This window comes from Tauraco erythrolophus, chromosome 4, assembly GCF_009769465.1.
Source record: "Tauraco erythrolophus isolate bTauEry1 chromosome 4, bTauEry1.pri, whole genome shotgun sequence".
Taxonomy (NCBI): domain Eukaryota; kingdom Metazoa; phylum Chordata; class Aves; order Musophagiformes; family Musophagidae; genus Tauraco; species Tauraco erythrolophus.
In genome coordinates this window covers 58,118,797-58,141,271 of record NC_141468.1, presented here as the reverse complement: position 1 = coordinate 58,141,271, position 22,475 = coordinate 58,118,797, and the positions used below count along the sequence as shown (strand labels likewise).

Below are 22,475 nucleotides of genomic sequence, written 5' to 3'. Positions count from 1 at the left end.
ACAGGTGCAGTTGCCTTAAAACAAAGCAACATCACCACTACAAGGGACGAGTTGTTGGATAAATTAAATAGCTACCAAAAGCTCTCCCCTGTAAAGGAATACCTTTGAATATCAATGACTGGAGTGATATAAAAAAGGAAAAAAACTGACATAAACAAGAAAATGCAATAAACCCAAGTAATTTGTTTTCAAGACGTGAACTGCATGACAGAACCAGTTTTTCTCTAGAAAAAAGGAGACGATGCTTAGTATTTACTAAAAAGCTCAAAAGAAAAAAAGGTCTAGTTCATTAAGGACACAATCACTATGTTATTAATGGCAGTGGATTCAACAGAAACAAAACCTTTGTAATGGTTTAAACGTAAGGAAATGCTTTTGAGCAAGGCAAACTGTAAACGGAAAAGATTTTGACAAGGTATCTACGTAACCCAGCAGAAAAAAGGCAGCAGCACAAATCCACCCCTGCCAACAACTCAAAGACTTGTAACATTGGACAGAAATAAACCATTTGTCATTATTTGTAATAATCTGTGCAAGCCCTCGCCATAAGCAGAGCCCCACTGTGCAAGACATTTCAGTAACACAGAACAAAGTGTTGGTGGAGCAAAGGGATGAAATAGGAACGGTGAGACTGAGCCAGCAGCGTTGGGCAGCGTCCATCACAGCAGCAGGCTAAGCATATCCAATTGTTCAGCAGAAATCCCAGACAAGAAAGGCTTCGAAGAAATGCATGAAGGAAAACAAAGGTAAACGCGCAGGGTTTTGAAAGCAAGGCACTTCATTTAGGAAATTCTAAAATTAGCCAGGATGCACTGACTGGAAGTAGATCATAAATTCTTGAAACCAAAAGAAGAAAAAGAAGCAGGATGAAGGCAGATAAAATAGTGACAAGTAGCTTGTGTTTGAGCCATAAGAAAAGAGGAAGTTGGCAGATGAATGTGAAAGAAGTACGTACGCAAAAATGATAGTTTAGAAAAAGATTTTTTTGTAGCAGTCTTCCAAATGGACATCTACTCATCAATAAGAATACTAATTCTTAAATTAAGGTCTACAGAGCTGCTCTTATTGTGCAGTCAAAAATATATTCCACTGGAAGTAAGGGTAGGTGAAAATGAACAACTTGCCTCTCCAGGAAAAGAGCAGCAAACAAAAATACTACTCAGTACTGTTAGAGAATGACGAGAAGATGACCGCTCCTCCAGAAGGCTGCAGCAGAGCTACAATAAAAAGCCAGAAAGTGCACACAAGTATTCCTGAGGTCACTGGTGGCTGTTGCTACCATACAGGAAATGCAACCAAAGATGAACAACAACAGCAGGTCAAATGAATTCAAGAGAAGAGATAAAGGTGCAATGCTTGTGGAAGGAGAAATTCCAGCAAGTCAGTGCATCTCTCTTTAGTGATAAGCTGTCAAGTAACACATCAGCATTAAAAAAAACCAAACCAACCAAACAAAAAAAAATAACCCCAACCAAACTTGAAAAAGAAGATAAAAGCTCATTAACTACAGCAATAAATAATCAATCTCAGTTAAGGAAAACTAAACAAGTTAGTAACATACATTGATGAAATGACCTCAGATACAGAGTAGGTGCTCTATGTAAAATAATGTTTGCTAGCCAAAAATCTGAATGGGTTGAAAGATGAATATGTTCTTTCACCATTCAATAATCATCAGGAAAAATCCTACACACCATAATGATATATGTGCTGCTTAAACTGCCCATTACAATAATAGTTACTTTTCGTGAATTCTAAACTGAATTTATTCAAAAACATCGAGGGTCAGCAGGCTTGCCTGAGACACAAGGAACAAGAAAACTTTGTATGAGCTAGCAGCAGTTTAGAAGCGGCAGCGAATATAAATAGCAGCAGAAGTCCAAGGCCGGATGGCATTCCAGCTGGATATTACAAAGCAGCTAAGATAGGGTCTGTAGTTTCCTTAAAGGACAGACTCTATGTTGTTCTGGAGGATGAACTTCCTCCATCTAAGGATTAAGGAGCTGTGTGCTTCTCCCCAGATCTGAAAGGGGGGAAAAAAACACCAAACTAATTAAGATCGTTTGGGCTCACAACACTGCTGAACAGTGGTAAAAGCAATAATATTATCTAACTATTTGCAAGCCACATCTTCAGTTTTTATAAATCTAGATCAATCTATACTAAGATTAAAAGGACTGGTATGAGCCACAGACTACTAGAAATAAATCACTGTGCGAGATTAAAGAGAAATTTCAGTGTTTTTTCACCTGAGGCAGAAATTGAAGGATACAGGCACTTTTGCTTGTTTTTCATTTACTTTACATAGGCACACCCTCTTCTCACTTCTTATTCCTCCATCTTCTGAAGGGTCTAGCTCAAAAGCAGAGGCATAAGTCATCAGTAGAGTCTTCTTTGTTAGAGAGCTTCAGAGACTCAGAACAGAAAAATCTTCTTTTGGCATTACCCTTGAAGCTATTTGTCCAGAAAACTGAATTTACTGGTAACTATTCAAAGCTCCTGTACCCCAGGAACTGCCTCTGCAGATTTCTGCTCAGAGGAATAGTACCATGTGGCATCACTAAGGAATCCTTATTATCACCAATGATGATGTGTGACACTTCCAAGGAGGAATAATTAAATTTAAGTACAGGAGTTAAGACTGCATTAAAACCTTGTAAAATAGTTTTATGTACCTATAATGCAGGTATTGGAATTTTTCTAGTCTAACCTAAACAATTTCCTGAAATTAACATCTAAACAAACTGTTGTTTTTCTGGAAAGTATTGCTTATGTATTGTGTTAACTTTGAAATTTCAGTGATTAGATTTAACTTGAAGAGTTACTCCCCTAGAAAACACTTAATTAAAGATAATGATGAATTTACATATGGTACCAGTACGTTCAAGTTAAGATCTTCAGCATTTTAACCTTCTACAAGAAAAGAGAAAGCCAGCATCAGCTGAACACATAACAAAGCATTTTTATTATCTTCTGTGGACCTGACACTAAATGATATATAAACAAACTTTAAACTTAGCTTCCTCCCATTACATCTATGCAACTAAAACACGCAACCTTGTACCAGCTCCCTAATCTTCCAATTTAATTAAGAACATCTGACAATTTAAATACATACCATACTTTCCATTTTCAAAGCACCCTACAAATTCGTCTTAATGGTCACAAACTAAGTGGCTTTAAAGCCTGCTTTACAGAATAATTAATTGACTTGTCAAAGGCCACCTAAGGAATTTTTGACAGCGCAGGCACAAAGTCTGAAAAGTTCACAGCTCTTAAACCTGAACTCAAGTACATGAAGTTGCCTCTCTCTCCCTTTCCCACCTCCACCTCCCCCCCCTTTTTTTTAATCCTTTAAAGTTTCACATTGAGCAGCAGTGTCTTTTTGTCTCCATATCAGAGATTCATGCCAAGACACCCTCCTCCTTTTTCCCTCCCTTACTACTAAGTCTTTTATGATGCTGGACACTCTCCTTTAATGATCAGTAACTTTCTGAAACTTAGGAAGCATGAGTTCTCAGTAAGAATAAAGGAGTCAGAGGTGCAAGAAAAGCTGCAATTAAACAGCAGCATAGTGCAAAGTACCAACAAAACTGCATGTTGTGAAATGACAAGCCATAAGAAAAAGACAAATATACAGCTGAGTTAGAATAAAGAGACCTATCAAAAGATAACATGCAAAGAGTAAGAAACAGGGGAGGGGAAGGGGGAATCATTAGTAAGCGACACCTACGCAGCCAGTTTTTAACACTAGCCTTTGATATTTTCACAAACAGAAGGAAAGCTTAGGACACAGGCAACAATTAGCTGGTTGAGATAAGATGCAAGTGTACTTATGCTACGATCAGGTACTGAGAAACAGCAGCACACAGAGCCGTGGGCAGGCTTTGCCACTCACCACGGTCTTTGTGTCTTGGGCAGGGTTGCTGTTTTACACTAAGTCCCTCACTGTTATGTCTACTCTTACCAACAGTTCAGCAAATCTGAAGAAAACTTAAGATCATCTACATGATTAAAGTCACACCCTGAGCACTGCTAGAATTTCTCAAAAGAAACTGCAGCTATTTTGGTCCATTTTAACTGAAGGGAAATGCCTGAAAATTAGGCCAGAGGAGGAGAGGGAGCATCCAGTCCCTAGTGCTTCTGGATCATGGAATAATAATAAAGAAAAAACCCTACCTTCTTGTATGTCTAGACAACTGGATGGTTGCACTTGACATCAGTAATAAAAGCTGCAAAGCTACAGACAAATTTTAAAATGTACCTTTTATTGAATTTACTGGTTTGCATAATTAGTAATATAGTTCTGGAAAAACCTTCTATCGGAAGTCACGGTCTTGACCAGTCCACTCACTTCCAGACCATTTTAAGATATCAGTTTGTACTTGCAACCTGCTGCCTGCTCCTGTTCCTAGCTGAGCGAGGCATTTCCCTGCATCAGTACTGATACTTAAGAGTCAAGAAAGCTGATCCAGCCAAAAAATTAGCTTGATAAAAATGAGGGGGGCAGGAGAATTTGCTGACCAGATCAGCTACCTGACTCAGTTCACTCAGAGAAAAGTAGTGCTAGCAGAAGGGGAAACGTGGGGGAGAAGAATGGCTTCTAACAACCCTAACTTATCCTTGACGAAACTACCACCATATTTCATCTTCACAGACTCCTTGGTGGAGCGGAAGTGGTTTACAAGGGACACTCTTTGCTCTTTTGTACCTTTAACAGCCAAGAAGCCTTGACCTTTTGCTATATTCCCACCTTCCTCTACTCTTATCTTATTGCACTTCCCCCAGCCCTTGCCCTGCACTCATCTTTCCCCTAATTTACCCCACTGTGGCATTAAGCAATCAAGGACTGCTATCACAGTCAAAATGGGGATTTCATCAAGTTCATGAGGGGGATTCTGAAAAAGTAGTTTTCGTTGTGGCAAGGAGTGGGATAAGACTATGAAAACCAGCATTACTATGAGAGCCACTCGGAACTTCAAAGGGCCCATTGAGGAAGACGATTATTTTGGTAACTCCCTACATGAAGGCTCATCTGCAGCCAGTCTCTGTGCCCCATGTCCAGGCTGTGCTGTTTTGGCCGTTCGCTCCATTTCCCACTCCTATCTCTTCTCCTGGCTCAACACTACAGTGGGAACGAGCAGTTAGAAGCAACTAACATCAGAATTCCCATTCCCATATTCCCCAAACAACTTTGGGCCCACATCTCCAAGTACATACATAACTTCTCAACACAGCTCAAGCCACTCATACTCGCTCATAGCTTCAGCAATACAAGACTGCTGTTAAAAGCTAATTGCTTACTAATGAAAACTAATCATCATGCAATTAAACTTTAATCACTAAGCAGCTGGCTGAGATCCAATCCATAACAATGAAGGTTCATTAATAACTTTTTTCCAAAGTGCTCTATCCATGAAGACTATTCTATACTTCACACAGAGTCCAGTTAAGTGCATGAAATTGAAAAATATTTCCTCTGCCAAGAAAGAAAGAAAAACTACCCAGAGTACAACAGTGTAAGAGTAGTATAGTTCAGCTTAGCTGAAAAGGATGGGTTTAAGATTCAGGGAACCCCAACGTCATTCCTAGCTTCTTCCATAACCTCAGGCAAAGTGTGCAGTACAGACAGAACCTCTTTTCTCCAATTCTTGTATCCGCAGAGTAACGTTTTTCAAGGGAAAAAACTGACTTCTAATTTCTCTGTAGTTTCTAAAATTATTATATGAATACTCATCATACTTCAGTTTTATTTTTACTCATCTTTCTAAATCTAGGGAAATTAATCTAACCTCTTTCAGAACATATTTCTCTAATTAAAAAAACATATTAGAGTTATATAACTAGGTTTATAACGGGCAGACAGAAAAAAATTTACTTTTGAAAAGAAAAAAGTTTAAAAATTGCTTTCTATATGTATTTTAAAAAAATCTCACACCACCATCAGTAAGTGTCTCAGTTCTGTTGCACCATTCCTTCCCCAGTCTGGCTACTGCACAAAGCACTATGCTTACATAGCTTTTTATGAACTTGGTTTGCATTGCAGCATTTGAAGAGCATTCCTTTATTATGAATGGTAAACACCAGAATAGCTGAAGCATTATTATTCAGGATAATGTTTATTTTAAAAATACATTGGAAAAAATATTGGAAAAGCCGTATTTTTTTTTATTTAAAGTCTTACAAAAGATATAATTTAATTGTAACAATTCATACAACATTATGTAACAGAAAGTAATGAATTGTTACCTCCAGAAATTAACCTCTTATCAAACTGAACAAGCAAAGAAAAATTAAGACGTAATAATTTTTTCAAAATCAGGGAAAATATTTTTTAAGGTTTGCATTTTTGCCCAATTGTAACCAAATATAGGCCATTTTAAACAGATGCATGGAGCAGAATAAACTTCTAAAGTACTTGAATGTCCTTCCATGCTTATTTGTTAGCAGCATTCTTCTAATGAAGTTAAGGGGATTCAGCTCAAGTGACTACCATCTGGAATTAGTCTAAGTTAAAAAAGTTAGTTCAGTTTAAGTTAACAAAACAAACCACAAACAGCACAGCCACCCTCCTCCCCCATTTTGGAGAACGTTAACGACCTTTTTGCCAGCACAGCTTAAAAAGATTCAAGCTAAAATGACACATAAATTGATCGCATTCACTCGCTATTGAGAATTTAGCAAGAGTTTGGCATCTCTACAGTAACAGGCAACTTAGAAAAGGATTGTGTGAGCTTGTGGATAACCAGACAAAAAGCTCTAAAGCTTTGTTTAGAAGTCTCCTGAAGAGCTTCTTAGAAATTAAAGTTACTTAAATGTATTTTTAAATTAAAATTGTACATAGATTTCGAGGATCCCTGATGCTTTATAGAAAGGCCGCAACTGTGGAATGAGCGAGCTCCTTTTTACATACAAGTTTCCAGTGCTCCTGGCTACAACTAATGGAAGTGGTTAAACATCCTATTCTTTCCCAACGCTCTATTGTCAGTAAATCTATTTTCTGCTTTCCTCACTCCACATGCTAGACAAACAGTAAAATACAAAGCCACATGCAAGCGCAGACATAATGCCCATACTTTGGGATAACCTAATGGCAAAGGAGTCTGCTAATAAGGACGCATAGAAATCACCTCCCTGCCTACCCTTCATCTTCTCTCTGCCCCGTGGAAACAGGCAATACTGCAGAAGTCCTTCCTCTTTTCCTAGTATTGTCTTTATGTTTGAGACCTCAACTAAACTGTACTTCCCACCATTTGCAATCCATGATTACCAATACACTGCACCGGTTTTACCCAGTTTCTACTCACAAAGTCAAGGAAAGTCAGCTTCGTTTCACAAATGTAATTAATGGCTTCCAGTCACTTAAGATATTGAAATATATGCATCACAAATGTAGATGCAGATTTTGTCTGCTCACTTCTTCAATGTCTGAGGTTTGTGATACCAATACACAGAGCTGCTGTGAGCTACTAGTGCTGCAGCACTAGTCATTCACACTTCTAGGTCCCTCCCAGAGCAATGCAATGAACTGAGATACAACAAGGGCTCCTCCAGGTTCTCATCTCCGAGGCAGCACACTCATACAGACCAGGAGTCATGACAGCACAGAGAGCTTCAGTAGCGCAGCAGATGGCAATGCCTTTCTGAGAAAAATGAATCTGAAGTTCATTATTCAGCCTGCCTTTCAGAATTTCTTCTCCACCCAAAATTTCATGCTTCCTTGTTTTTGTAACATTGCGGAAGAATATTAAAGATGCTGCCATTTCTTAAGGAATGAAAATGAATGTTAAACTAATTGCACTAAGATGTCTTCAAGAAAGAGCGAGCATGTTTCCAGCTCAGGTAACTAAGTGGACACAGTTCCTCAATGTAAACCAAGAACTCAACCATTTTAAGGGTAATTGCAGAAGGTGCCTCAAGATTCTGTGGCACTCCTCACTTGAGAGGTTAAAGCATTCTAAAAGCTGTTGCCAGAGATAAAAATAACCAGACAATGTTCTCAATACACCCTTTTTTCAACCACTGCTAACAGGCAGGTTTTAAATTCGTTCCTTTTCCCCACAGAGAAAAATTAACAAGCTCCAGTGTCAATTCTTCCTACTCTGGAAATTTCTCCCTACTATTACAGATCTGGGTGTAAGAAACACAGGTTTTCCTTTCTGTGTTTGTCAGGCATGTGGTCTTTGAAGCAGCAGATTATTTCAGCTGAACCTTGACCTGATGCAGAACTTTACTTGAGGAGTTTTCTGGAGGGGGAAAAAAAAAAAAAAGTCAGGTTCTGCACATTTTTCTTCTCTAATAAGAAGAATAACGAATAAAAGTCCAGCGTTCATTTCCTAACACTAACAGCGGCACTGTGGGCCTAAAAGACTTTGAAGTGGTGGTGTCACCTGGGCACAATTTTGTGTAACAGCTAACGTGATCTAATGGTTATTACCACCAGTGGAAAGGGCCCTCCCTGTCAGACACAGCAAACATGGTTCAGAGAGCAAACGGATTCAGACAGATGATCTGGCACAAAGATCCCCCACCCCAAGCTAGTCTTCTGATGGATTAGCCAGCTAAAAATCGACCCGCTGTGCAAACGCACAGTTGGTAGATCTAGCACAAGGGAAACAGTGGGAGCAAGCAGCTTGCAAAGAGGATAAAACAGGATCACCCCTCTTCACAGAAACTTACTCCTAGCCTGGCTTAGGGATATCAAAGCACATCTGTGCCAAATGAGACATTCAGAATAAACTCACACCTTTATACTCAGGGTGCTACACCACTCAGCTTTCTGGGGCTAGAAGCTGTTGTCAGAGGTAGCTAACCTTCCACAATTTTCAGTTAGGAATCTTTTAAAAGCAGTTACTTACAGTGTGTAGGACCGTTTTTGTTAGGCTTTCATTTCCCAAATCTGAGAATATAAACAGCTTAATTCCTCATGATCCCTCTAGGCACCTTTCTTTACCCAAGTTAAATCTAGGGTCCAGAATGGTAGAGGTAAACAAAAGAAAACGGTTCCATGAAAGCAACAGAGTAAACAAAATATTATAGGTAGGCAATCTTTATTTCCTCTATAGCACAGATTTCCACAGATAAGATACTCTGGGATATCAACTAGCAAGAGTCTTAAGTGGTCACAGACAATTTTTCTGTGCAAAACCAGAAGTTGCTCTCCATGAAACCTGGATAGAGTACGTAAACCTGCCTCCAGCTCTACAAAGTAACAAAGGCATACTCACACGAGCCAGAAGGCTGCCACTGCCCAACACTACTGAAAAATTAAAGCATCTAAGCATCAGTTTGCAAAGAGAGAGACATGCATTTAGGTTCTGAACTTCTGTGAGCCCACGTGGTTTTTCATAACTTTCTCCAAAGTCAGTCTGACCTTCTGAACAGGCTTGTTAACAGTCCTAAAGCAGGCAGATTTCTTGTCTTCAGGTATGCAGCAGGCTTTGAAAGATAATCCATAGAGTTAGACAGACAAAATTCCAGATTGGTGAGAGAAAGCTCAGAATCCCCTTCCATTATACCATAGATGATGGCCAGATTTTACCCTTCACTGCTTGTTACTCTGACGTTCTCCTGACTGAAGCCCAAGATGATCCTTTCAATAAGAAGCAACAAAGGAAACAGGTTCCAAGGACTTCTTTCCGTGTATAAGGATTAAAAGATTTCTCAAACTGGGAATGAAGCAGAGATTGATGAGAAAAGCATTAAATTCTTTAGACCTTTTTAAAAGGGATCTTTAAAAGAGGGATAAACAAGTTTTCCTTTCACTGAGCACCGTCAGCAGAAACAAGAGCTAGATTCATCTTCATCAAGGTCAATTCTGACAGAAGGTGGGGGGAAGAGAAGAAAACAAAACAAAATCAAACCCCAACCAAAATAGAAATAATACTTGTGCTAGACCAGAGCCTCCGATTTAGAAAAAAAGTGTTTTATAAAAAAAAATTCCAAGAAACAGCATACCACCTTCTAGTTCTACTGTTGTTTTCTAAAAAGCTGTTCACTATCTTCTCGAATTCTGCGACTCAACCTAATACAAAGAATGTTCTCTGCCTTGTTCTTCTCTCCACTTACAGCTTCTTAAATTTAATACCGAGAATAAAGACCATTAATTCTTTTGAACATTAAATCTGCTGACAACTACCAAAGTGACTTGATAATTTTGCCAGTTTCAAAGATAACCAAGATTTCATCTTCCATGAAAATGAGTTTCTCATGAATAAGAAAACAATGAGGAGATAAACAAGGTAGGAAACTGCTTCCTTAAAGATATTTATAGAAAACTGCATGCAACTGTTAGTCTTCCAAATCTATAAACACAAAGAAATGGTTGACGTGAATGTAAGAAGAGAGACCAAAAAATTTCCAGAGGAAGAACATGGATATATTTTTCAAACCTGCTGCAAGAATACCTGCTGTAAGTTTCTTAGTATCATAAGGCAAAGATTTTATCCCAAATCACTTATAATCTGCTTCACCTAGTCCAAAACACGGTGTTCAGCGACCATATTTGAAAGAAAGCATTTTATAGGCAACAAGATCATCCAGCATGAGGGAGATGGCCTTTTTTCAGTTCAAGATTTCATTAACATTGGAACCAGAAACATGTAACTGCAAGAAGGCCAGTTAGCACCCTTACTACGGTTTAATAAGCAGTTTAAGAGAGAAAGACAAGCCACTTGGCAGGCAGGTCCATCTGCTGGGGTATCTAATTTGAACCTCAAATTAAGAAGAAGGATTAAGTCATTCTGCATCTCAAGCAGCGCAATTAATTTGATCAGCTATTCACATCCTCAGAACCAAGAAGTCTTCTAGAGTGGCCAGAGCAAGAGGAACACCTTTTTGCCTTCAAGGCAGGCAGATTCTAGCACTACAGAAATCAGCTGGATTTCTGCTTAGAAGATAACACATTCACACCATTTTCAGTCTAGGGTGAAATCAGACTTTAAGAAAGTTCAAAGTTCAGGAAAGTCACTTCATGGTTTCACAAACCTTTTTAAGATAATACTGTCTCATCTCAAATTTTTCTAGAGAATCTGGTACAAGTCAATTTTTCAGCACCCTTGTATACATTCTAAGCCTTCCTTGAGATTGACTGTAGGGCTTTTCTCTAAAACACTGCAGTAAGACAGAGACATTTCTTCATATAAGGAACATAAAACTTAACATAGCAACAAAAACGCTTCAAATTCCTTCCCAATTCTGGAAGGCAAATGAGAAACAGAGGTGTTTGGGGGGAAAAAAAAACAAACACACACCTATAATAAGCTTCCACGTGAGAAAAAACAAGTGAGTTTGTGTGAGAAGAAGAAACACGGGGCAGGTTACTTATGCCACTAACTTTACATCACGGTTCGATGGTTTACGGCCTTTGACCAGAAGTTTAAGTTTCTCATTTCTATGATGGGATGCCACATAAGCAACAATAGAGTCAGATCACAAAACAAAATATTTCAACTCACCTAACGGTATGGATTCAGTTTAAGTTTGGTGCATTGCCTTTTGTGGGTATTACAAACAGTTTACAAAGATTTTGAATTATGGCAGTATTTAATTTGCACAGAACGCATTACATACATGAATTATTCACTTCCAGGCTCATGACTCCTCATATGCCATAAACTAATGTCTTTCCTTACCCTATACCAAATCTAAGACCCAGATTTCTGTATGCTTGTGCACACATCTGTCTACTCTCTCCTGCTAGCAAGCAGTTACACAGTTTGCACATATGCTTTTCCAGGACACTAACAATGATGAACTGCATGTCACAGGGAGCAAAAAGAAAATGCATCTGTAAAGCAAGGAAGAGGTAAAGAAAAAGCATATGCAACAAGCATAGAAAATCAGCTGTCTGAGCCAGAAGGCTATCCTCAGGCAGCGGGGCAAGAGTCTGGTTCAACAGAGCCTTTCCGCTGCCTGGGGATGACTTCTGGCAGGTACACCTCTGAATACCCTGACTGCCATCTTTGTGTTGCACGTAACCCTCTTGTAACTGAAAGGGGGAGGATATACTGTTTCCAGAGAAGAATACAGTATCACAATTTGCTACAATAAGGCTAGGAGAAAACCTATTCCACTATTTGCAACAGAGGTGAAAGAAAGATGGATTACTCTTATGGACATAATGCAGAAGAGCCCAGGATTCAGTTAGGACACCTGTTTATGTGTTCGTGTAAGACATAACAAAACAAAGAACACAATAAAATAAAATGGTTCCTGCCTCTGAAAGTTCAGAGTCTTATAACTAGATTAAAAATGGACCCAGACAGAACAGTGGAGAGCACTGAAAGCCTACATATTACTTCTCATGCACAAGAAGTAAGCAGTATTTCTTACAGCCTTAAACGGGAAGAATTAGGAAGAAATAATTTTAAAATTCAAAGAGGAAACTGTGAATCTGAGTGACAAGAAAATCAGAACAAGATTACAGACGATGGATTAAGGATAATGTAGATTAAAAGCCATGTTTTGAAGTGAGAATCTGAGAATTCACTATGAATTCAAGAACAATTTTTAAGTTTATAGCAGAAGAATGTGAACCCAGAGCAAAAAAGAAGCTCTACAAGACTCTGGAAAAAAGTGACCAGGTTACCAAAGGCTACCCAAAGATATAGTATTCCAGGATAAAGGGAAAGAAAGCACAAGCAGAACTTCAGTGAACACCACACAAAAAGCCAGGAGTAATGAACAACAGCTTCTGCAAAAAACAGTGGAAAGAAAGGAGGTAACCATCAACGGCGGAACAACATTTCAAAAGCAGCACAGCTGATAGTGACAAATGTAGCTGACAGGGAAAGGAAAATGAAGTACTGGATCTGAACCTTAGCTAAGAAGGGATCACTGTAAATGCTTATTACAATTGTAGCAGAGCACAATCGAAGCCGCAGCGGAGAACAAGAGCCCCAGACAATGCACTCAAAGAATTTTGAGATGAAAAAAGGGAAAGGAAATTAAAAGGTAGTTGCAAAGGCAAGAGAGGCCATAGGCATTTTGTACACTTTTTTTTTTTTTTTTAATGGGAAGCAGTCCTGCCTACAGGTACTACAAGGGGAAAAAAAAGCTAGGAGTTAAGAAAGTGATTAAAGGAAAGAGGTAGAGAGAAAGGACACAAGGTTCAAGGGAGATAAGGAGATGTTCTTGTATGGTGCCATAAGGGCAGATGAAAGGGTTAAGAAGAGAAAAAAAAAATATTTCTGATAAGGAGATGACCATCGTAACAGCTGGAAGAAAACGATAAAGGTTAGGCCAAAGTGTATTCAGTCAGAAAGTCATCAAGATCCCATGCAGAAAAAGAACTAATCGTCAAACATGCAAAACCCATATAAAAACATTGTGGATAACAGGCTACTATTTGTCAAGTTTGATTAGAGCCTGTTAGCATAGCATGTTTCTTCCAGGCATGCCCCCTTTGCAGGTACAGAAACACAAAAAGAAGTGCTGAAGGACAACTCAAGTGGTTCAAGAACTTGCAGAGAAGGTATTTGCTATTGGGAGAACAAGGATCATAAATGAAAGACACATCCTGAAAACAGGAAAATGGGAAAATCAGGCTGGAGCAATACCAATCCAAAATACTGGTCAACTACAAGACACGTGAAAGCATGGCCACATTGCGAGTAGAATCCAAACGGTGGTGGAGATCCCAAAAGAAACCTTGCAGTTAGAGATAAGAAATCCAGCAGTTACATCAGAACAAGCATGCAGGCACAGCCCGATGAAAATCAAATGAAATTAACCGACTTTGTTTAATGAGAGGCTAGAAACAAGAATGCAGGCCAAATCAAGTTAGGGCAAAGAAGCATGTAATTACTGTCAAAGAACAGAGAGTGGAAATGCAGAACAAGCCAGGAATCAAACCCAAAGAGAAAAGCTCATGAGGAGGAAACGAGCACGCGCTAAAGACAAAAACTGGATCCCAACACTGTTTAGAAAAGGAAGAATCTGAAGGCAACAGGAAAGAGTAGTCTAGTGCCTCTTCCATGGTGTGGCACAGGACAGAAGGCATAATGCTAAAGGTAACCATAAATAAAGAGGTGCAGCACACATGATGGCAAAGAAAGCCACGTAACGGGGCTTTTAAAGTGTCAGCTTATGTCTCAGAGAATCAAGAATAGCACCTGTCTCTGTTCACAACCACGTGGCTGTGAATGATGTTCTCCCTTTGTCCCTGCTTTAATTTTACATATTTCTTCTTACTCATTTTAGACTCACACTTCGGGGAAAGTCAATTATCAGCATGATTTGTGGTATGATTTGTATTGAATTCACCAACAATAAACCCATCCACTTTTCACTCAAAGCTTACAGACCTCTGTGCGATTCCACACTATCTGTCTTATTTTCTAAGGACTGTGAACTCTCCTACAGTTGTGTGATATGTATTAGGCACAGAATAACTTCGGTTGGAAGGGACTCCTGCTGAAAGCAGAGTCAACTTTGAAGCTAGATCCAACTTCAGAAGTAAAGTGTGTTGCTTAGGGCCTTGCCTAGTCACATTTGCACATCTTCAAGAAGAGATATTCCACAGCTGCTCTGTTATTCCCCCTCTCTCAATCCAATGTTTGACCACTCTCTGGGAAATTTTTTGCCTAATACTGAATTGGAACTTTCTTTGTTGCAATTTTTGTCTGCTGCCACTTGTCCTTTCATTGTATGACTCCAACGAGAGCCCTAGAGAATATTAAAGATCTAATAGGACAGAATAAGGAGGAGAAAATGACCATTGTAGTCACGAGAAAGTCTTTAGACATCCAGAACTTCTAGTAGGTAATGAGCATCCAGCTTCTTGATCCCTGAAAAATCTGTCTGATCAGGTGCAGAGATCTAAACAAGGCCACCAAAAGGACATCATTAGAGATTTACTTAAGATGAAAGATGATCACTTAAGACATGAGAAAAGAACACAGAAAAATGGTATTCCAAATGGTATACAAATGCAAATGAAAACAAATCATTTTGTATAGCAAGGTTAGGTACTCACCATCTCTCTCGCAATCTCCACAGCTTCCTGCAGCCCATAGAGCCTGCCACAGACCAGGTAGATCCCATTGGCCCAGAGAATACAACCCTCATGGACCCAAAATTCATTGCTGTCAAGAGGTAGTTCAGGAATTTGTAACTCCAGCTCAGTGCCACCTTCTGAAGTGGGCATAGAGGGTTTTGAGTCCAAAGGAGTCTTTTCAACACCACTGCCACCATCAGTGGTTGCTTTTTTACAAGAAGCTCCCCTTGAAAGTGACCGAGAGGCTCCGCTACAGTCCTCAGAGCGGTGCCGCCTCTTAAAGCGGGGATGAGCAGCTAGGCTTCTTTGTTCCTTCTGTTGTTGCTGTTCCTCCTCCTCTTCTGTATCTGTCTTGGAACCATTAGAAGCACTTTTGTGCCGTACCTTGACCTTGCTCTGCATTTCTGTGGCCCTCTTTGGAGGTGGGTTCTTGGGCAAGGTGGCTGCGTAATCCTGGGGGTAGAAAGGACCAAAGAGGTCACCCATGTTACGATAGCTGGCCCATTTGCCACACAGGCAGCAAACCAGATGCCCTAAGACAGAAGACTCTGTTACTACAGGGCCCTGCAGCATGAAAGTTGAGGTGGGCAGCACTTTGCTCTCCGCATTGCTAGGAGGGGGTGTTGAAGACCTCTGTCCTTTCCGACCCCTCACCAATTTGTTCTGCTCCTCTTCCTCCGCGTTAATGATTGTGCACACAGCGCCTAATTCACACTTGTTTACCACATGAATATAAGGGAAAAAGGACTTATTCTTGGAGTCAGTTTTATCTACAGACTGGGTAGCATATTTAAGCTTGATCTCTGGTTCTTGAGGCTCCACAATCGGAGCAGCCCGTCTAGGCTTCCGCTTCCGTGGCTGTGCTGCAGGTTTTCGCCTCTCCCTCCGTTGCCTCTTCGGTTTTGGCTCACCACTACCTACTCCTTCTGAAGACTGTGAAGGTACTGGTGGGGGTGGCGGGGGCGGTGGCAGTGGCTGCTGTTGTTGCTGCTGCTTCTTCTGCTTGTTCACACTCCCAATTGGCCTCCCCTTTTTCTTTCCAGAGGGAAAATATCCTTTTGGAGGGAAACCATCTGGCTTGGGTGAAATGTTTGTCACATCTCCATCTTTTTCCTCAGACTTCGGATTTGGTTCAGAAGTAAACACACTGGAAGGGGAAATGGTTTTTGAGTCGGAAAAGGTCAGAGTTCCAGCACTGCTTACAGATCCATCAGACCTTCCCTGACCACCTGACTTCTGAGAAGGTGGTGGTGCTGCACTGGATCCTGCTCCCTCTTTACCAACACCAGCAGTTTCAGGGATCTCCTTCTTGGTTTTATCATCCTGACTGCTTTGCCACTCCTCTGAAGATCTTGCAAGAGTTATTTCACCAGTTGTATCCTGGCTTGCTGGCCCCACTTGATCTGACATCTCTCCTTTTCTCTTCTCAGCCTCTGGTCCATGTCCAGCTGCATTTCCTCCTTCAGGTCCACTCTTGAGGGACAGGATGTCATCAAGAGTGACAGTATCTGCACCAGTTTCAGCACTGTTGGTAGAAACACTTCTCCTAATATTGGGAGATGTAATTTTTTGAACAATAGCTTCCAGTTTTAATCCTCGCCCCTTTCTTGGAGGCAATATTTTGGTCTTAGCTGGGCTTGTGAGGGAAACAGCAGGGCAATTCCTATTATCGGGACTTGGCAGGTCCTTGAAGGAATCTCCCTTTGCAACTGACTTGCCAACATCTTGGCTTTGAGATGAATGGGCATAGGAGTTGTATGTTTTATCAGCTCCTTCTTTTGCTGAAGCCATCAGTCGCCCTTTATCTTCACTGCCACTGTTCTTCATATCCTGTGGCTGTCTTTTGGTTGGGATAGGCGAGATGAAAGAACGGACTCTCCTCCTCATAATTAATGGATTTTGAGGAGACTGGTCTTCCTGGCCAGGGAGCCTAAGCATGGCATTACTAGGCTTGGGTAAATCTGTAGATTCCTCTCGTCGATGCCCATCACTTTCTTGAGGGCAAAATCTTTTTTGGTTGGCTGCTCCAAGAGGGCCACTGCTTTTGGCAGGAGAAGTTTGCCGAGAGAGGTCCCAACCAGATTCATGATGTTGCAACTTCTGGTTGCCGTGTTTCAGTTCGGTGCATTTGCTCTGCACACCATCACTCCCCATAACGCAGCGTCCAGCTTCCTGGCTTCCAGTATCGTGGTAAGAGCTACCTTGAAGGTACATCATTCCATCCTTGTCATTTTTTAAGGGACTCCTTACTCTTTCCAGAAACTGCTGTTGTCTTGGGCTCTTCCTTGCTCCTTCCTGCCTGTGCTGAGCTGCAGCAATCACACCCTGAGCAGTGCTGCTTGCCCAGTCTTTGTATTCTTCTTGCTGTTGCTGGTATAACTGTCTCTTGTAATGATACTGGGAATTTAAACCCTGGTTAGGGTCACCGAAGGCATGAGACCTAGCATTTGTGTGATATGCTGAAGCCAAAGACGGGCCTTCTGAATTCTGAGGGTAAGCAGAATGCAAGGAACCCCTGTTAACTCTTTCAGATAGCGTCATGTGTGGGTTCATGTGATGCAGATCTGTCCCTGGACCTCTGCTTCTGCCTGGTGACATTTTCAGCTTATCAGCAAGATCCTGAAATTGAGAAGGTGATTTACCCCTGCTGCTTCCAGTTCTGCCAGGTGCTCGTCTCATCTGCGTCGATCTGCTGTCTTGCTGGGGAATGTAGTCTGGAGCAGCATCGGAGACTGCAGCTCCAGGGCTAGCGTTGCCTCGGTAAGATTCATGCTTGATGCCAGCAGGATGACAATGGTCTCCCGTTTTTTTATTATTGAGACTAGCCAAGCTCTTTGACTGTTCAAAATCTTCTTCTTTTATTTGCCCACTGTGAGCTTTCATCTTTGTTTCCATGGATACTAAACCACCAGGGAGTATTACTGACTGGCTCAAGCCAGGGGCAAGACGTTCACTCCTTCCACTTCTGGCCTCAGGACCCATGTGCCCCATTGGGTGAGGGCCAGGATCTCTGACAAGCTGCCTTAACGGAGATATGTCACAGATCACCGATCTCCTCTCTGAGAGAGTTCCTCCTTCATGGGCAGAAGACTGAGACTCCACATCAAATTTTCTAGCAATAGGGTAATCAGCTAGATTTATCTGCTTCATGTCAGGAGCTGCACTGCTAGACTTTCTATCCCAGGGACCCCAGTGAGGGCCTTCCAGGAGAGACCCCATGCTTTTATTTAAGAGGCCTCTATTTGTCAATTCATTGGTTTGGCTAATTAAGATATTGGGCCTCATGGCTCCCTCCAAACTCCCAGCCATCCCAGAATGCTCCTGTGCGTTCCTAGAATACCTTCTATCTGGATGATGGTGGTACCCCTGTAAGACCTCCTGTAGGAGGCTAGGAAACTTCTCATTCCTGCCTTTGCGCTCACTGTGCCCTGGAAAATCCCCTTTTTCTTGACCAGAAGGATACTGTGGAAAGCCACCAATATTTCTCTGTATACCAGCTGCTATATTATCCTTGTAACTGTATCTTAAACTGCCAGGAGATTTGGAAGATTCTGTTCTTGCAGGAAAATTTGGCCCAACAACTGCATGACCAGGCTGGCTGTTCCCCTCTCCATTATGGTTAGTGTTATCTCCACTCTTGCTCCCTTTACTTCCTCCTTGAGTTTCTGGCTGTGTCCCTGCATGCCCACCTTCTTTTGCTCCACTAGCACTAGCTGGTGCCTGAGTGGCTGTGGAAGCATCATCTTGTGCAGGTTTATCTTGTCCACCTGACTTTTCTACTCTTCCTGCCATGGCTTCCCGGGAGACAATCACCCCAACTGCCTTTTCATTCACTTTTGGGGCATTTTCCACAGCGACCACAGCTTCCTTCCCATCAGGGGAGGCCACATCTTCCCTAGCTGCAGGGCTGCTGCTGAGTTTTGATGGCTCATTCTGAGAGCCTTGTGCTGGTGAGGAGTTGGATCTCTCTAAATTACCCCCTTTATAAGTGGTGTCTGAGCTGGTGCTCTGGCCACTCAGCTGTCTCACCCTTTCCCCATGATCCTCTGAACTACTGGAACAGCCACCATCAAGGGACTCTGCCAAGGGAGACTTGAGTTGCTCCTCTGCCTGGGAGGAGCCTTCCGAGTTGGTGCAGCTGTCGGCCTTTTTTGAAGAGGATGACCTTTTGGAACTTTTTTTCTGAGGTGCCAAGGCATCTGAGAGCAACATGTGCTGGACTGTGTTGGGCAGATTGGCCACTTGAGAACTTAGAGCACTCAGGCTGCTCAGCCCTGGATCCGTGAGCCTTTTTTCCTGCAGGCCTTCCAGCCCAAACCCCTTGAATCCTCCTGCATGAGCATTGGGACTTGGCATCATAGATGGTGTAGGACTAAGCTGAGGCATCATCTGCAGGATTCGGTTTCTAGAACCCATAGACATGTTGCCTTGCCCACACTGAAGATTTTCTCCACCTGGCATGAGTGGAGAAGGGGTAGAGCTGCAGCTTGGAGATTGAACCACAGATGCAGCAGGAGATGGATTAGAGATTGGACTGAAGTTTTGGTGGAACTGCATCGGTGACCTTACAGGAACTTCAGTCTGGCTGTACTGTCCCACTTGACTTTGAAGAGAAAGCTTGGTGGCAGTGTTTGAATACTGCATTACGTGCTGAGGTGGGTGCTGTTGCTGCTGCCCCTGCTGCCCACTTTGGGGCAGCTTAGACTGCTCAAAGCTTTTCATCGATTGAGTCTGAAAGTTGTAGTTTGACTGGGTCCCATATGCCTGTGCATTGGAACCCACAGCATGGCCTTCATACTGCGACCCAGAATTCACGCTGTAGCTTCCATCGTAATTCTGTCCTGACTGGCCAAAACGCTGCGGGGAGGGGAAAGAGGAGGATGAGGACGACGAAGGTGGCTGATAGTGTTGGCTGAACTGACCCACTCGTAACTGGTACCCAGAAGCAGAAGAAGGCAGGGTGGATGGACGCTGCATTGGCTGCAAGTGTGAGGTGCTGGAAGCAGACTGGCTGGAAGCCTGGGGTAAAGGCTGATGAGATTGATAGATCTGCTGTCTCAGCTGCTGCACCTGCTGCGGCTGGCTAGAAGCCTGCTGCTGATACTGGGCACTCCCTGGAGAAAAAGGACCAGTATAATCTTGTTGATAGTGAGACACACCCCCAAGGGTCGAATGCTGTGTTTGAAACTGGCCCACGTGTCCCTCGCTCCCATACTGACTCCCAAAGCTACTCCCTTGAGGGGGCCCATAGCTCTGTACTGGTCCAGAAGGCCTGCGCTGAGGTGGCTGCTGCCCTCCTGACGCCACTGGATCTTTGTTGGCAGCCATATAGTAAAACTCTCCTGCTTCTTTTCTGAAACCTTGGTAGCTCTGATGGCCAGAGCTCTCACCAGGCATTGCTGTAGAGGCTCCTGTTGCTCCACGACGTCCACTGCCGGCACCTCCTCCAAAGCTCTGGAACATCTGGGCCTGCTGGCGGGGGCTGAACTCTTCCAGTCGGGATGAACCGTGCACTTCCTGCGGGTAGCTCTGCTGGTTTCCGTGGTAACTACTTTGCTCCCGAAAAGACTGCATGCTGTTCAGCAGCAGAGCAGCAGCTCGAAAGCCCTCCTAAAGGGGGAGAAAAAGAAAGAGGGGAAAAAAGGTATAGCATCCGCATTCCCCAGTTGCACCAATACCACTGCTCAATTTCACTGTTTTAATAGCAATTAAAATTTAGTATTTGTCTCCTGCTTTCTGGCACATCAGTGTGTATCCCCTCTCCTTGCAACTTTCCAACCTGCTAGGTACTGTAAGTAAGAGGAATCACTCACTTCCAAGAAAATACAAGTTAGTAGCCTACTACCAGCTGGAGCGCATTTTCACCATTAATATTTCCGCACAGACATTTACTAACTGGGTCTGTTTATGCGCCTCTGAAGAAACAAACTTCCAACAACACTCCACAAAGCAAAGCAGAACAATCCTCACCCTCCAACTATTCTCTGTGGCTAATACTGAGACTATGAAGTATTTTGCCATCACGTTAAAAGATGCAACAATGAGAAGCCTGCAAGGCTCTCAAACCACTCTTGGATCTATGGTAGGAATGATATCCAAGGCCCACGTTTTACTCTGGGAAAGACGTCTGTTAGAAAATACTCAAGATACAATTGACCAAAGCTCAAACCAAGATACTCCAATGAAAAGGATCTACAGGAACCTGTGAAAGAACTGGCACCAGCATGCTCAAAGACATCTGCTCCATGCTCTGTTCCTGACTACTCTAGTGACACTTGTAGGTGAAAATCAACACAGCAAGACAACATATGGTATTTCCCCCCCCCATCTGCTTTGTTTTAAAAGATAGAAAGTCAGAACAAGTCCACTCTATTTGAGCAAAAGGGTCTACAACTTCATCCCTTAGGACTTTTATATTACCTTGAATGAAACTTAACTGAAAGCATTTGCCAGACAGAATATATTTTTTGGAATATCATGTATTATCATCTTAATTTACATAACCAACTCCTAAGTAAATGCACTTCAGGAAGCCTCTCCAATATACTTGTATCTATTATTCAGCGTGTGGAATCATGACTCATCCTTGAGGACTGGACCACAGCTGTGAAATTGTTTAGGGACCCTGGCTAGTCCCTCTGTAAAAGCCTGACACGTTACTAGGTGCATTAAGAAAAGCATGGTAACAAACAAATATGTACATAGAATCATAGAATGGTTAGGGCTGGAAGGGACCTTCAAAGGTCATCTAGTCCAACCCCCCTGCAAGGAACAGGGATATCTCCAACTAGATCAGGTTGCTCAGGGCCTCGTCCAACCTGGCCTTGAACGTCTCCAGGGATGGAGCATCCACCACCTCTCTGGGCAACCTGTTCCAGTGTTCTACAACTCACAACATATACACTTTTTAAAAATAAATAAATAAGAATAAAAAAAAAAAAAAAACAGATGACAAAAGCATTTCATTTCAAACACCTTTGGTTTTCTCTTCCTGAAAACAAACTGGATAAAGCCACCTGGAGAGATTCCTTCCTTTTTATATACATATATCTTAAGACAATGCTCACACTTTTCCAGGAAACAGAACTCTGAACTCCTCGGATTGGAGACTTCCTGGAAGACTTGCCTGCATTATGTTTCCTCATTTAGCCATCTTTTGTGACAAGTGTTTTGTTGCCACATTCAAATGAACCCACTCAAAATTAAAATCTAGTTTGGCACTTAGAAGTTTTGTTCAAGTAGAAGATCACCAGAGTCCCAAGAAAACACACATACAAATGAGGAGATGCAGGTGATGTCTAGCATCATGCTCTTTTCCCATCTGCATCTCAAGATTACTTTTTATTATTAAGATGTATGATATACACAGAAAGCTCTACCTCCACCATTAGGGTCTTTCAGAAAGGCATCCTACTTGTATTTGGGTTTCTACTATCTGTTTGTGCATGCAGGCTACAGAACACACAAAAAAAACCCA

At 41.9% G+C, this 22,475-nt stretch overlaps 1 protein-coding gene across 1 annotated transcript in view; it reads right to left on the bottom strand.

Annotated features, from left to right (window-relative positions):
• The window catches only part of TCF20 (transcription factor 20), a 38,922-nt gene extending 18,325 nt beyond the window's left edge, over nt 1–20,597 (bottom strand). Inside the window, exon 1 of the mRNA XM_009979595.2 lies at nt 14,978–20,597. Coding sequence (XP_009977897.2) covers nt 14,978–20,572 — 5,595 coding nt within the window. The 5' untranslated portion in view covers nt 20,573–20,597. The remainder of the gene's footprint in view (nt 1–14,977) is intronic.
• Nucleotides 20,598–22,475: the final 1,878 nt, after the last annotated feature.